This window comes from Cherax quadricarinatus, chromosome 74 (genome assembly GCF_038502225.1).
Source record: "Cherax quadricarinatus isolate ZL_2023a chromosome 74, ASM3850222v1, whole genome shotgun sequence".
In the NCBI taxonomy this organism is placed as follows: domain Eukaryota; kingdom Metazoa; phylum Arthropoda; class Malacostraca; order Decapoda; family Parastacidae; genus Cherax; species Cherax quadricarinatus.
Window position 1 is genome coordinate 19467093 of NC_091365.1, and position 15376 is coordinate 19482468.

The 15376-nt window shown below is 39.8% G+C and overlaps 1 protein-coding gene across 2 annotated transcripts in view; it reads left to right on the forward strand.

The window, feature by feature from the left end:
* Positions 1-15376, forward strand: part of LOC128700226 (beta-mannosidase) — a gene marked incomplete at its 3' end in the record, with an annotated part of 173911 nt that overhangs the window by 32520 nt on the left and 126015 nt on the right. For both annotated transcript variants that reach the window (XM_070100816.1, XM_070100817.1), the window contains 3 exon segments: positions 4995-5147; positions 9935-10083; positions 13935-14143. In XM_070100816.1, the coding sequence (XP_069956917.1) occupies positions 4995-5147; positions 9935-10083; positions 13935-14143 (511 nt within the window).

The following is a 15376-nucleotide window of genomic DNA, read 5'->3' on the forward strand; positions in this document are numbered from 1 at the left end:
TCTCAACCATCCACGATGCTGCTAATGGAAGTTATCTCAACCATCCACGATGGTAATGGCTTTAACAACTTGGGTCACAAGTCACGTCAACATACCATTTCTTACACAAGTATTGAAAATTTGAAGCCGACTCGATGTTACATTCTCGAGTCATGAATGAAATAAAATCGAAAATTTGGAGGAAGAAAAAAGAAACTCAGGAAACCTTTTCAAATTCCCCCCCCAGGGAGTCTCCCCAGGGAGTCCCCCCCAGGGAGTCCCGCCCAGGGAGTCCCCCAGGGAGTCCCCCCAGGGAGTCCCCCAGGGAGTCTCACCCCAGGGAGTCCCCCCCAGGGAGTCCCCCCAGGGAGTCCCCCCAGGGAGTCCCACCCCAGGGAGTCCCCCCAGGGAGTCCCCCAGGGAGTCCCACCCCAGGGAGTCCCCCCAGGGAGTCCCCCAGGGAGTCCCACCCCAGGGAGTCCCCCCAGGGCGTCCCCCAGGGAGTCCCCCAGGGAGTCCCCCAGGGAGTCCCACCCCAGGGAGTCCCCCCAGGGAGTCCCCCCCAGGGAGTCCCCCCCGGGAGTCCCCCCAGGGAGTCCCCCCAGGGAGTCCCCCCGGGAGTCCCCCCCGGGAGTTCCCCCAGGGAGGCCCCCCCGGGAGTCCCCCCAGGGAGTCCCCCCAGGGAGTCCCCCCGGGAGTCCCCCCAGGGAGTCCCCCCAGGGAGTCCCCCCTGGGAGTCCCCCCAGGGAGTCCCCCCAGGAAGTCCCACCCCAGGAAGTCCCACCCCAGGGAGTCCCCCCAGGGAGTCCCCCCAGGGAGTCCCCCCAGGGAGTCCCCCCAGGAAGTCCCACCCCAGGGAGTCCCACCCCAGGGAGTCCCACCCCAGGAAGTCCCACCCCAGGGAGTCCCACCCCAGGGAGTCCCCCAGGGAGTCCCCCCAGGGAGTCCCCCCAGGGAGTCGTAATGTACTGAGAAACAGTCTTATTTTGCATAGTACTATAATAACATACGAAATTGCAATATATATTCATTCATCTATTATGAGATAAAAAATGAACCTTTGAAATCACATGATTGTTCATCAAACAACGCTGATGATATCTTCTTTATGGGAACTGTATATTTCATTCTGTGCATTTCCTTCTTCAAAATATTACTTAAATAGTCAGTAGACTGAATGAATGAGTGGCAGGCAACATAATACTGAGAACTCTGTCTTATTTTGTAAGTTGGTCTTACTTCTTTACAAGAACAGTTTTCATACTCATTTCCTTATTATTTATCTTGGACATGTTTTGGTTATGCTTTACTGATTCACAATATTTGTTTGAATCACTTCTATGGGCTCCAATTTAGGTTTTACGGACTTTACAGAAAGTTTTCGTGCCATCATTTTCACATCAGTAAACAACTTTAGAAAACAGAGAATCTTTTACTCTAGAGTCTTGAGCAATCCTCGTATATAAACCTTATTTAATCACTTAGTGAGTGAATATAATGTTCCTTACTCCAATCTTCTCCACTGTTAAATAATCGAAGTACAAACGGCGCTCGCGCTGAGTCAAATGTCCGATTTATGCCTGCTGGAGGCAGTCATGTACTTAAATTGGAATGGATAACAGAATACTAAACATTTTGCAGCTAGTACCTCTAAATCAGGAATTTGTCTGTTCACATTGCATAAGTATATTCGTCGTCCAAATGTATTTTAATAAATGCAAAACGTTGTAAGTAGCGCAGTCCAAATTTAGTAGAGAAGGAACAGCGACAGTAGCCCAATTTGCTACTTGTAGCTCAATCTGGCAACACTGAAAGATGGAATTACCGAGACGTAACTGTGGTATTTTATGAAAGAGAACCTTGCTAAATACATGTTCCCCAGACATTAACAGACAATTACAACCGTTAAGATAAACTCTTTACTGTTCACAGTGTAACTCAAAAGGTACAAGTGTGCAATACTTAATATAATGGTTAATTTACGGTAATTATATTAAGTGAACAGTGAAAACACGATGACTATATCAGATCTGAAAACAAAAATTCCTTGGAAACAAGAAGTCCTTGAAAACAAGAAAGCCAGAGAGGTGGCTACTCCTCTCCTTACCCATTTCTACTTTGTACTGGACTGATGAAGCCACTGTGTGGCGAAACGTTTTTTCAATAAAGATTCCCATATGTTGCATAAGTGTCGAAATTAATTTAAACATTGCCTTCATTGATAAACTGTGAAAGGTAGAGAGACTGGTGAATACTGCGACCACTGGTGATGGGCTTCCACTGGTCATCAAGCAAGGCCTACTTCACATTTATGGTGTTTTATGCTTCGCACAATATGGCTCAATATCCAGACTTTGGAACAGAACTTCTCCAGTGACTGACAATCTCAACTCTACGACTTCAAGGGTGATGGACTGATTACATCGTCTTCACATCTCTGCTGCTCCTGCCTACTTTCTGTACTCGACTGAAGAAGCCCACTGTGTAGGCGTAACGTTTCGGAATAAAGTTGCCTATGTGTCTTACCTACCATCCTGCCTTCTGACAAGACGACTGAGATGCCATGACACAGAGGCCCAAGAGCGAGCTTGGCAGAGAGAGCAGATGGTGGATGGCTGGAAGGTGTAATATTTGAGAGCACCACGTGATGCCTTCCTATAAATTAAATATATGTTAATTTAAATACGTGCCAGTTTTTAAATTAGTCTATCTACAACTAATTCAAACATAGCTTTGTAAATATCTAGGCTATACATTTACATTTAAGAAGGTAACCCAGAATTGGAATCTTTAATAAGTTGCCTTGTTATTTAGACCCGATGGGGTACCTTGAAGAGGTTGACTGACTTTGCTTTTTTCTCCCTCCAACATTCTGATCTTATTTTGCTCATGAGTCGAAAACGACTCTTCTTGGATGAGTTTTTTTCAACAGGTATTTAGTAATGAGTACCAAATTCTTGGAGTAAAGGGCATGTTTATGTGCTCTATGACCAGTGTTGTTGAACCCAGTCAAAGCATCATGGAATGGCCCGGAAACTTCTATAATCCTCAGTGACATACCTTGACCTTCAAAAAAGTTACCAAAAATACGACTTAAGCAGAGAGTGAAACTCAGATTTAACAATATAATATGCGGTGTGAAATGTTTATCTCCTTTAAATCGCCTAAAATAAATTTCAGTTTAGCTCTTCTGAACCACTGATCATCTTAGTGTCAGGACAGTACCTATTAAGTTTCGCCTGCATGCAGGTATATTAACTGGTGTAGTAAAACAAAAAAAAAATATTGGAATCATTGGAATCCATGCCAGAACCGGAGACTAACGCTTCTGATTGGCTTCAATTCTCACCAATGGTGTGGTTTCCTGATCACAAGGCTCATGTTGCCATTGGCTGCATAAGCCCCAGTTCACCAGTTTTATTGAAGAGGACATTTATTTTTATTTAGTAACTAATGAATGCTTCTAATTGGCTTCATAATATTATTGACAACGTAGAAGGTGCAACGAGAAGGTGAAAAACTGCAATTTTTCTGAAATAATGAAAAAAAAGTCGAATCGCTGGAGTCAAATTAGTTACTAGAGAACGTCTTTTCTGATCGACTTCAAGATTTTGCTATTTGTGACCTTCAGTAAAACAAACCAAATTTTGGATTTCTGGTGAAGACATTAAAATGTTAAAAGATGACCAAGATGTTGTGGTCGGAGACAATTGCAAAGTTGCACTCCAAGGAAAAGAAATTAACGAATGCATTTAAAAACTAAATAATTTAGATCCTATTAACGTTTAATGCAGAAAAAAGACTTTAGAGCAAGTTAGTAGGCATGTTAACAGGCAAGTTAGTAGGTAAGTTAACAGGAAAGTTAACAGGCAAATTAACAGGCAAGTTAACAGGCAAGTTAGTAGGCATGTTAACAGGCAAGTTAACAGGCAAGTTAACAGGCAAGTTAACAGGCAAGTTAGTAGGCAAGTTAACAGAAAAGTTAACAGGCAAATTAACAGGCAAGTTAACAGGCAAATTAACAGGCAAGTTAACAGGCAAGTCAACGGCACAAAAGTGTTCCCAATAAAGTTAATATAAATATTAGCTTCACATCAATATATATAAATAACTTAAATTCTTTTTCAATTTTATGAAGAGTGTCGTCGGTGAGGCTTTATTTAGATTATGTTGTCCAGTTTTATTTTCCATATTAAAGAATGGACTTAAATACACTTGAAAATATAGAGAGAACGATGATAAAGTTAAACCCATGCAATATAAAGTTAAACCCATGCAATATAAAGTTAAACCCATGCAATATAAAGTTAAACCCATGCAATATAAAGTTAAACCCATGCAATATAAAGTTAAACACATGCAATATAAAGTTAAACACATGCAATATAAAGTTAAACACATGCAATATAAAGTTAAACCCATGCAATATAAAGTTAAACCCATGCAATATAAAGTTAAACCCATGCAATATAAAGTTAAACACATGCAATATAAAGTTAAACACATGCAATATAAAGTTAAACACATGCAATATAAAGTTAAACACATGCAATATAAAGTTAAACCCATGCAATATAAAGTTAAACCCATGCAATATAAAGTTAAACACATGCAATATAAAGTTAAACCCATGCAATATAAGCTATTAATGCGACGATAAACTAAGGCACTAAAACCGCACTTATTTGAAAAACGTAGAATTAAGGATATATAACTGACGAGTATAAATTGAAAACATTAACGTGTTAAAAATATCTGACCAAGACGAACTCACAGTAATGGATTAAGATGACAAAATTATATTTAGAATGAATATGGGAAGTACCCGTGTAGCAACAGAGTTTTAGACGAGTCGTACAAACTCTCGAGTACCGTTATTGAAGCAAGAATTCTGGGTAGCTTTAAATATAGGTTGGAGTGGTACATGAATGGGTATGGTTGGGTGTGAATTGGACCTGCCTTGTATGGGCCAACATTCCACTGTTCTTATGCACTAAGACACTTGTGTTGTATAGCGGTGGAAGTGAGCGGGACAGTACCTGGTGGGGTGTACTCAGACTTGCTTCTGGCTGATGTTCTCACCGGAGGTGACCTCTATTACCGCTACAATGACCTCGACTACCGCTGGGTCGCTGAAGAAAACTGGACCTACACCTCTCTTATAACAGGTAGGTCGAGGTTAGAGCTTGTCAAAATGTTAGTAACTTCCAGAAGCAAATCAAACATATAATGACCTGCTTCGTGGAGGTTTTTGATCATATAGAGATGACTCTTACTGGCTGGCAAGTCCGCTCTATCTATCGATCTATATATATATATATATATATATATATATATATATATATATATATATATATATATATATATATATATATATATATATATATATATATATGCAATAAGATCACAGTAAACAGGTGATTTCAGAATATGCAAAACAACCACTCTGAAAGAATAGAGAAATTCCAAGCGCTTTCGTGACTACTCACATTATCATAGTTCCTTGATAATGTGAGTAGTCACATTCTTTCAGTAGTCTATTCTTTCAGAGTGGTTGTTTTGCATATATATATATATATATATATATATATATATATATATATATATATATATATATATATATATATATATATATATAGGTAGTAGGTTGGTAGACAGCAACCACCCAGGGAAGTACTACCGTCCTGCCAGATGACTGTGAAACAAAAACCTGTAACTGTTTTGCATGATGGTAGGATTGCTGGTTTCTTTTTCTGTCTCATAAACACGCTAGATAACAGGGATATTTTGCTACTCCTACTTACACTTTGGTCACACTTCACAGACACGCACATGCATATATATATATACATACATCTAGGTTTTTCTCCCTTTTTCTAAATAGCTCTTGTCCTTTTTATTTCTTCTATTGTCCATGGGGAAGTGGAAAAGAATCTTTCCTCCGTAAGCCATGCGTGTCGTATGAGGCGACTAAAATGCCGGGAGCAATGGGCTAGTAACCCCTTCTCCTGTATACATTTACTAAAAAAGAGAAGAAGAAAAACTTTATAAAACTGGGTTGCTTAAATGTGCGTGGATGTAGTGCGGATGACAAGAAACAGATGATTGCTGATGTTATGAATGAAAAGAAGTTGGATGTCCTGGCGCTAAGCGAAACAAAGCTGAAGGGGGTAGGAGAGTTTCAGTGGGGGGAAATAAATGGGATTAAATCTGGAGTATCTGAGAGAGTTAGAGCAAAGGAAGGGGTAGCAGTAATGTTAAATGATCAGTTATGGAAGGAGAAAAGAGAATATGAATGTGTAAATTCAAGAATTATGTGGATTAAAGTAAAGGTTGGATGCGAGAAGTGGGTCATAATAAGCGTGTATGCACCTGGAGAAGAGAGGAATGCAGAGGAGAGAGAGAGATTTTGGGAGATGTTAAGTGAATGTATAGGAGCCTTTGAACCAAGTGAGAGAGTAATTGTGGTAGGGGACCTGAATGCTAAAGTAGGAGAAACTTTTAGAGAGGGTGTGGTAGGTAAGTTTGGGGTGCCAGGTGTAAATGATAATGGGAGCCCTTTGATTGAACTTTGTGTAGAAAGGGGTTTAGTTATAGGTAATACATATTTTAAGAAAAAGAGGATAAATAAGTATACAAGATATGATGTAGGGCGAAATGACAGTAGTTTGTTGGATTATGTATTGGTAGATAAAAGACTGCTGAGTAGACTTCAGGATGTACATGTTTATAGAGGGGCCACAGATATATCAGATCACTTTCTAGTTGTAGCTACACTGAGAGTAAAAGGTAGATGGGATACAAGGAGAATAGAAGCATCAGGGAAGAGAGAGGTGAAGGTTTATAAACTAAAAGAGGAGGCAGTTAGGGTAAGATATAAACAGCTATTGGAGGATAGATGGGCAAATGAGAGCATAGGCAATGGGGTCGAAGAGGTATGGGGTAGGATTAAAAATGTAGTGTTAGAGTGTTCAGCAGAAGTTTGTGGTTACAGGAAAGTGGGTGCAGGAGGGAAGAGGAGCGATTGGTGGAATGATGATGTAAAGAGAGTAGTAAGGGAGAAAAAGTTAGCATATGAGAAGTTTTTACAAAGTAGAAGTGATGCAAGGAGGGAAGAGTATATGGAGAAAAAGAGAGAGGTTAAGAGAGTGGTGAAGCAATGTAAAAAGAGAGCAAATGAGAGAGTGGGTGAGATGTTATCAACAAATTTTGTTGAAAATAAGAAAAAGTTTTGGAGTGAGATTAACAAGTTAAGAAAGCCTAGAGAACAAATGGATTTGTCAGTTAAAAATAGGAGAGGAGAGTTATTAAATGGAGAGTTAGAGGTATTGGGAAGATGGAGGGAATATTTTGAAGAATTGTTAAATGTTGATGAAGATAGGGAAGCTGTGATTTCGTGTATAGGGCAAGGAGGAATAACATCTTGTAGGAGTGAGGAAGAGCCAGTTGTGAGTGTGGGGGAAGTTCGTGAGGCAGTAGGCAAAATGAAAGGGGGTAAGGCAGCCGGGATTGATGGGATAAAGATAGAAATGTTAAAAGCAGGTGGGGATATAGTTTTGGAGTGGTTGGTGCAATTATTTAATAAATGTATGGAAGAGGGTAAGGTACCTAGGGATTGGCAGAGAGCATGCATAGTTCCTTTGTATAAAGGCAAAGGGGATAAAAGAGAGTGCAAAAATTATAGGGGGATAAGTCTGTTGAGTGTACCTGGTAAAGTGTATGGTAGAGTTATAATTGAAAGAATTAAGAGTAAGACGGAGAATAGGATAGCAGATGAACAAGGAGGCTTTAGGAAAGGTAGGGGGTGTGTGGACCAGGTGTTTACAGTGAAACATATAAGTGAACAGTATTTAGATAAGGCTAAAGAGGTCTTTGTGGCATTTATGGATTTGGAAAAGGCGTATGACAGGGTGGATAGGGGGGGCAATGTGGCAGATGTTGCAAGTGTATGGTGTAGGAGGTAGGTTACTGAAAGCAGTGAAGAGTTTTTACGAGGATAGTGAGGCTCAAGTTAGAGTATGTAGGAAAGAGGGAAATTTTTTCCCAGTAAAAGTAGGCCTTAGACAAGGATGTGTGATGTCACCGTGGTTGTTTAATATATTTATAGATGGGGTTGTAAGAGAAGTAAATGCGAGGGTCTTGGCAAGAGGCGTGGAGTTAAAAGATAAAGAATCACACACAAAGTGGGAGTTGTCACAGCTGCTCTTTGCTGATGACACTGTGCTCTTGGGAGATTCTGAAGAGAAGTTGCAGAGATTGGTGGATGAATTTGGTAGGGTGTGCAAAAGAAGAAAATTAAAGGTGAATACAGGAAAGAGTAAGGTTATGAGGATAACAAAAAGATTAGGTGATGAAAGATTGAATATCAGATTGGAGGGAGAGAGTATGGAGGAGGTGAACGTATTCAGATATTTGGGAGTGGACGTGTCAGCGGATGGGTCTATGAAAGATGAGGTGAATCATAGAATTGATGAGGGAAAAAGAGTGAGTGGTGCACTTAGGAGTCTGTGGAGACAAAGAACTTTGTCCTTGGAGGCAAAGAGGGGAATGTATGAGAGTATAGTTTTACCAACGCTCTTATATGAGTGTGAAGCGTGGGTGATGAATGTTGCAGCGAGGAGAAGGCTGGAGGCAGTGGAGATGTCATGTCTGAGGGCAATGTGTGGTGTGAATATAATGCAGAGAATTCGTAGTTTGGAAGTTAGGAGGAGGTGCGGGATTACCAAAACTGTTGTCCAGAGGGCTGAGGAAGGGTTGTTGAGGTGGTTCGGACATGTAGAGAGAATGGAGCGAAACAGAATGACTTCAAGAGTGTATCAGTCTGTAGTGGAAGGAAGGCGGGGTAGGGGTCGGCCTAGGAAAGGTTGGAGGGAGGGGGTAAAGGAGGTTTTGTGTGCGAGGGGCTTGGACTTCCAGGAGGCATGCATGAGCGTGTTTGATAGGAGTGAATGGAGACAAATGGTTTTTAATACTTGACGTGCTGTTGGAGTGTGAGCAAAGTAACATTTATGAAGGGATTCAGGGAAACCGGCAGGCCGGACTTGAGTCCTGGAGATGGGAAGTACAGTGCCTGCACTCTGAAGGAGGGGTGTTAATGTTGCAGTTTAAAAACTGTAGTGTAAAGCACCCTTCTGGCAAGACAGTGATGGAGTGAATGATGGTGAAAGTTTTTCTTTTTCGGGCCACCCTGCCTTGGTGGGAATCGGCCAGTGTGATAATAAAATAAAATAAAATAAATATATATATATATATATATATATATATATATATATATATATATATATATATATATATATATATATATATATATATATATATACATACATACATATACTTTCTTTAATCAAAGCACACAAAATACTGAGAACGTAAACTATGTATTATACCTCACTGGGCCTTTAACACTTAATTTTTTACGCTTTTACATTTAGAATTACCGTCTGGGGAAAAAAACATGACTTACAACCAACAACAAATTCAGAAAATTAAGCGTGTTCTAGGCTTCTCTTTTTAAACTTTTTAGCTGGAACTTTCTAGTACATCGCCTAGCCTTCGAAAATAAAAATGATAAAAATAGGTTTTCTGATAATAATTGTAATGATAACTAGAGTAATATTATTATTAGTAGTAGTAGTTGTAATAACAGTGGTAGTAGTAGTAGTAGTAGCAGCAGCAGCAGTAGTAGTAGTAGTAGTAGTGGTAAAGCTTGTGGTAGTAGTTTTAATAATAGTACCATTAGTAGTGGAAGATTTGTTTTTCAAATTTGTTAAAAGTTTTTTCCTAGGTGCCGAGCTCCTGTCCAACTGATCATCTAAATAAAAGAACTTACGAAACGGTACTTTTATGTATTATCTTATTTTACATTAACGAAAGTTTTGCGTTTAGTTCTGATATTTATCAAAGTTATGCTAAATCCCACGTTATTGTCATGCTGAGCAGCTGTGTTGTGATGCAGGTGATGCAGCGTTGCTGGGGCACGAACGTGTGGCACTCATCTTCGAGGGACTTGACACAGCTGCCCGGGTGCTGGTCAATGACGAGGTGGTGGGCACCTCTGATAACATGTTCGTCAGATACATATATGATGTCAAGCAACACCTTAAGGTCCCTATTAATTTTGTTCACTGTGTATTAATAATTCACATGTATAATATAATAAAATTTAGTGTTTAGCAAAATTTTCCTCTACAGTGCTAGTCACGGCAACACGAACACATACCATGAAAGATCACACTTACTGAGCTTTTAATACTTGGTGCTGCGTCCTTTACGCTTAATCACGTCCCTCAGCCGTGTAGGAAGACTCACACAAATTCTTGAGGGTTTGAGGAGGTATATTATTCCATGCCTCATGTAGAGCAGCCTCCAGCTGCGGGATGGAACTGATATCCTTGCCCAGTAAACTTCATTTTACTATTAACCAGAGGTTCTCAATAGGGTTTAGGTCTAGGGAATTGCTTGGCCAGTCATTAAAGAACCTCACTTCACAGTCCTTCAGCCAATGAACTATAGATTTGGTGGTATGACACGGTGCACCGTCCTGCATAAAAACCGTAGCCCCACACTTGTCAAATGCCTCAGGTAAATTGTCACACAATAACTGCCGATAATTACACGGGTTCATATACTGGTTTTTGAGAAGCATAATGAGTTCACCAACACACTCAGCACTAAAACACCCTCAAACCATGAGAGAGTCTGGGTGTTTGGTGGTCCCACAGGTGTAGCGTGGGTCTAGCGGCTCTCGAAAAATATATAAATTAATTAATAAAAAAAATATTTAGAAAAATAATTTTTCAAGTAAGATACATATTTTCATGAGGTGAGATGGAAGACCAAGTCACAGTAAGAGATAGCATTCTAACATCCCTACCCAAGTCGTACAGAACTCATACATGTCCACTATGGGAAATTGATCAGGGACACGTTTAGCTCTAGGCGTCGGTGGTCTCGCTGAATCAGTTGAGTTCAAGATTTCGGGGGAGACTGGACGTATTTCGTTACTCTTGGAGATTTGTGTTTGAAAATAGGCAACAGATATTTGAGACTGCGGCAACATATATGAAAGTAACGACTTAACTGTTGCTGCTTGTGGAAGGTAGCTACGATGGGCTAGTTTTACTTGAAACCAAAGTGCAGTCAAGTAGTGTCCGTTATGATGGATCGATTTGTGGTTAAACAAAAACGCAATAGTGATGAACAGCCATCCCAGACCCGACCAGTAGAAAAGGAGGATGGAGGGGAAACGAATGGTCAACAAGGAGACTGTGAGGGACAGGTAACCAAAAAGAGAAAGGTACGAGCGATACAAGATGAACATAGAAAATTTCAAGAAAAATGGACGGAAGAATTTGCCTTCGTGCTTCATGATACAAATTCATTATGTTTAATTTGTCAAAAGGTGTTGTGCTCTGGTTTCAAACGCGGAAATTTAGAACGTCATCTCAAAACAACACATCCAAACTTCAATAAGACGTACCCGCCTGGGAGTAGCCTGAGAAAAAATAAAATTGAGCAACTTACTGCCTTGATAGTAGGACAGCAAAAACTGATTCACAGATCGACCTCTACTGCTGAAAATTTGACAGAGGCGTCATTTGAAATTGCATGGATCTTGGCTAAGCATAAGAAGGCCTTTACAGACGCAGAAATAATTAAAGTTTTTTTTTTGGCCTCGTCTGAAATAATGTACGCTGACTTTAATAACAAAGATGAAATCATAAAGCAAATTAGAGGACTACAGCTATCAGACACAACAGTAATGAGAAGGGTAGAAGAACTTGGTAAAGACATTCGTGGCCAGTTGATTGCAGATTTATCAGCTGCACCATGTTTTAGCATTGCATTGGATGAAAGCTCTTTTGACTGATATCACCTGTCATCTGAATTCACTGAATCTACAGTTGCAGGGGAAAAATAAACATCCAGGTAGTATGCTGCGTGTAGTCATTGCATTCCAGAACAAGATTACAACACTATTCATACCAGACAGACAATTTGTTCACTTTCCAAAGCTCAGAACAGCCATCATAAATGATCCAGAATATTTGCAATGTTTCAACTATGATGCATTTGAGGAAGTACTGAGGGAGTTGAGGGAGGAATTTCAGTCAAGATTTCAGGATGTAATGGAGTACAGGGATTTTTTTTAATTTCATTGAAAACCCCTTCCATGTACCAGTGTCATTCCAGACCTCAGTTATCACAGATCTTTGCCCTGATCGTGCTGCAGTGGAATGTGAGATTGTTGAGCTGCAAACAAATGACACCCTTAAAGCCCTGAATGCTAAACACAAAGCAGATGTCTACCACTTCTGGAACTTGGTCCCTGACACAGACTATCCATCTTTGAAGCAGTGTGTGCAAAAGGTGATGTCCTTTTTTGTGAGCACATACACATGTGAATCAACATTTTCAACAATGAAAATTGTGAAGAAAAAAACAGAGAAACAAACTGACCAATGCACATCTGGATTGTCTTACAAGGATTGCAGTGACAAACTACAAGTATTCCATGACAAGAGTTAAGCAGCAGCTAGCACACTTCCGCTCATCACAGCATTAAGTAAGTTTGGTCTTTATTTTGCTATTAGTAACAAGGTATGCAGGCTAATATTACCACGTCTAATTTTTCTCATTTACTATATTACACTAGCAACTCAGTACTACTTAATTTAGTTGAGTTACGCTAACTTGCAGTAGCTGCGGCTCTCTCAATCAAGTAAGTTTTCCATCAAATCACATAATTTTAATGTCATTATGATCGGGAAAAGATTCTCTATCTTTTCATAAGAAAAAAATAATTTTTTTTTTAAATTTGGCCGACCCTGAGAACGAGTTTCTGAGAGGGCCTGTCGACCCTCAAAGGGTTTTAACCGAAGTGGCTCTCTTGCAAAAATTAGTGAATAACACTGGTCTAGCGAGTCACTACCTCTGGGCCGGTACACATGTCCCCCACGGTTACAGGTGACGGTGAAGGTTGCTTCATCACTCCAAAGTACTTCAGACCACTGTTGAGGATTCCAGCGAAGGTATTTCTTTGCATAATCCAGCCACTTTTCTTCTGTGGCTTGGAGAAGATCAGTTTCTTAACCTGGTGGTGGCTACTGTAGCCCAGTTCTTACAGACACCTCTGAGAGAAGATGTGGGTTCTTTTTTTTAATTTCTCTAGCAGTTATCTTAGGTGTACTCTCTTCCTGCTTCTTTAATACAGTTAAGGTACGAACAAAGTTACCGTATCGAGTTACCGTCTGCCGAGGTTTGGCAGACGGTAACTCGACACCACCACCAGCCTTGAAACGCTGCACCCATTTCCTCACTGAACGCTCTCACACACCATCATTCTGAACTATTTCTTTCGTCTGGTGCCCAGCTTTGTGAAGTCCTATGAGTTGAGCTATAGTTTCAGGTGTTAAAGACTTCTTTTTACCCATAATCAAACATGTATAGCCCCAAAACCAAAGGGAACACCGGACAAAAGATGGAACGAATGAGATGACAAACAATCTTTCAGATTAAGAACCTCTCAAGGTTTAGATAATTTTGGCTGTAATATCCATTGTACAAAATGTAATAAATTTTGCGTACGCCAGAATTAAAAATACGCTTATAAGACTGAAACTTCATATGTATCATTAAATCTAACTAGATTTCAAATGCTAAGTTTATTCATTTATGAGATTTTAATAATAATATTGATCAGTTACATTCAAATCAATCGTATATCAAAATGCAGTAGAATCATCTTGTATAAAATCTAGTGCAGAATGTATTCTGACCATAAGTCCAAAACTTTACATGCTTAATGTATTTGCAAATAATATAATATGTGAAAGGTTTTCAGCAATGTTTACTGTACATAAACCACTCTTCACCATACTCTTTTATTTAATTTTATACTTCTAATCATCTTCACGATTAATAACAGTAGCTAAATATTATTTTGCATTTCGCAGGAGTCGGAAGATAACACACTGCAAGTCGAGTTTGAGTCTCCCGTGGAGTATGCAGCGAGGCAGTACGAGGCCCAGGCTGCCGACTACGTGGTACCCCCAACGTGTGTGGATCCTGCCTCCAAGGGAGTGTGCCATGCCAACCACATCCGCAAGATGCAAGCTTCCTTTAGCTGGGACTGGGGACCAGCTTTCCCCAACTTAGGAATCTGGTGAGCAGCTTGCCAAGTCATGCAGCTTTTCTTGCTCTTCAGAAATCTTTCGAATTCTCTAAAACTTTTGCCTTGCTCTCTTTCTAGATCTCTTGTCTTTCTCCGTAGAACATATAGACTTCTGCCTCTCCCTAGACCTCCTGCTCTTTTTTCTATACTTCTTGTTTCTCTTCTTTTTCCTAGAATTCTTCCTAAATCTGTTTCTCTAAACCTAGTGTCACACTCCCCTCTGTCACTCTATGGAATTCTTGCCTACTCTTTCTCTCACCAGAACTCGTGTTGCCCTTTCCATTTATCTAATAATATAACTCAACTATTTTAAATAGTAACTGTTTTAAACCCTTGCCCTCTTACTTCATCTTGGACACTTGCTCCTCTCCCTCACATTAGGACTCTTCTGCCACTCTGTGATATACTTGTGATCGGTGTCGAAGGTTCGTCTTCTCATCAGCCGGTATTGTGATTTAACTTTCTTGATGGTATAAAGTGATCAAGGTCCCAGGACCGAAACGTTTCCTAATAAATATGTCATAGTGTTTGCTTACGTGTGTTTCTAAACCAACTTTCTTGATCACTACCTGATTAGTCAGACTGTTATTGTTAGTGACCTGCATAGCTATTACAACCTTGTTGATCTGGCACTTCATGCAGAAACTGGTCATGATTCGTCTCGCACACTTTTATATCTTGTCCAGAAATATTTCTTATATCTTCTGGCAGAATGGCGAAGAGTCATAGACACGAATGTTGACACAGTGTACAATAATTTTGCCAATGGTACCTCTGCTCTTTACTGGGTTTGTTTCTCACGCTGGCAAGTTGTTTGGCAGTATGTAGATTGGAGGTCTGGCTTTTAAATATTTTCTATGTGAACATTATCAGATACGTTTCTCTTTGTTCCAGACAGTACATAAATTATTTGAAAACCCTTGTCTCATGCCCGTAAATTAATGATATGTTTCTCTTTGTTCCAGACAGTACATAAATTATTTGAAAACCCTTGTCTCATGCCCGTAAATTAATGATACGTTTCTCTTTGTTCCAGACAGTACATAAATTTGAAAACCCTTGTCTCATGCCCGTAAATTAATGTGTTATAAAATGATAAACAAGGAAGATAATACTTTCAACGTCGAGAGACCATAAATACTGTACTTACAGATCAAATGAATTTCATAAAAAAGAAACATTTTTCTTAACATTTAATAAAAGATCGGCTAAGTTAGATAAAAT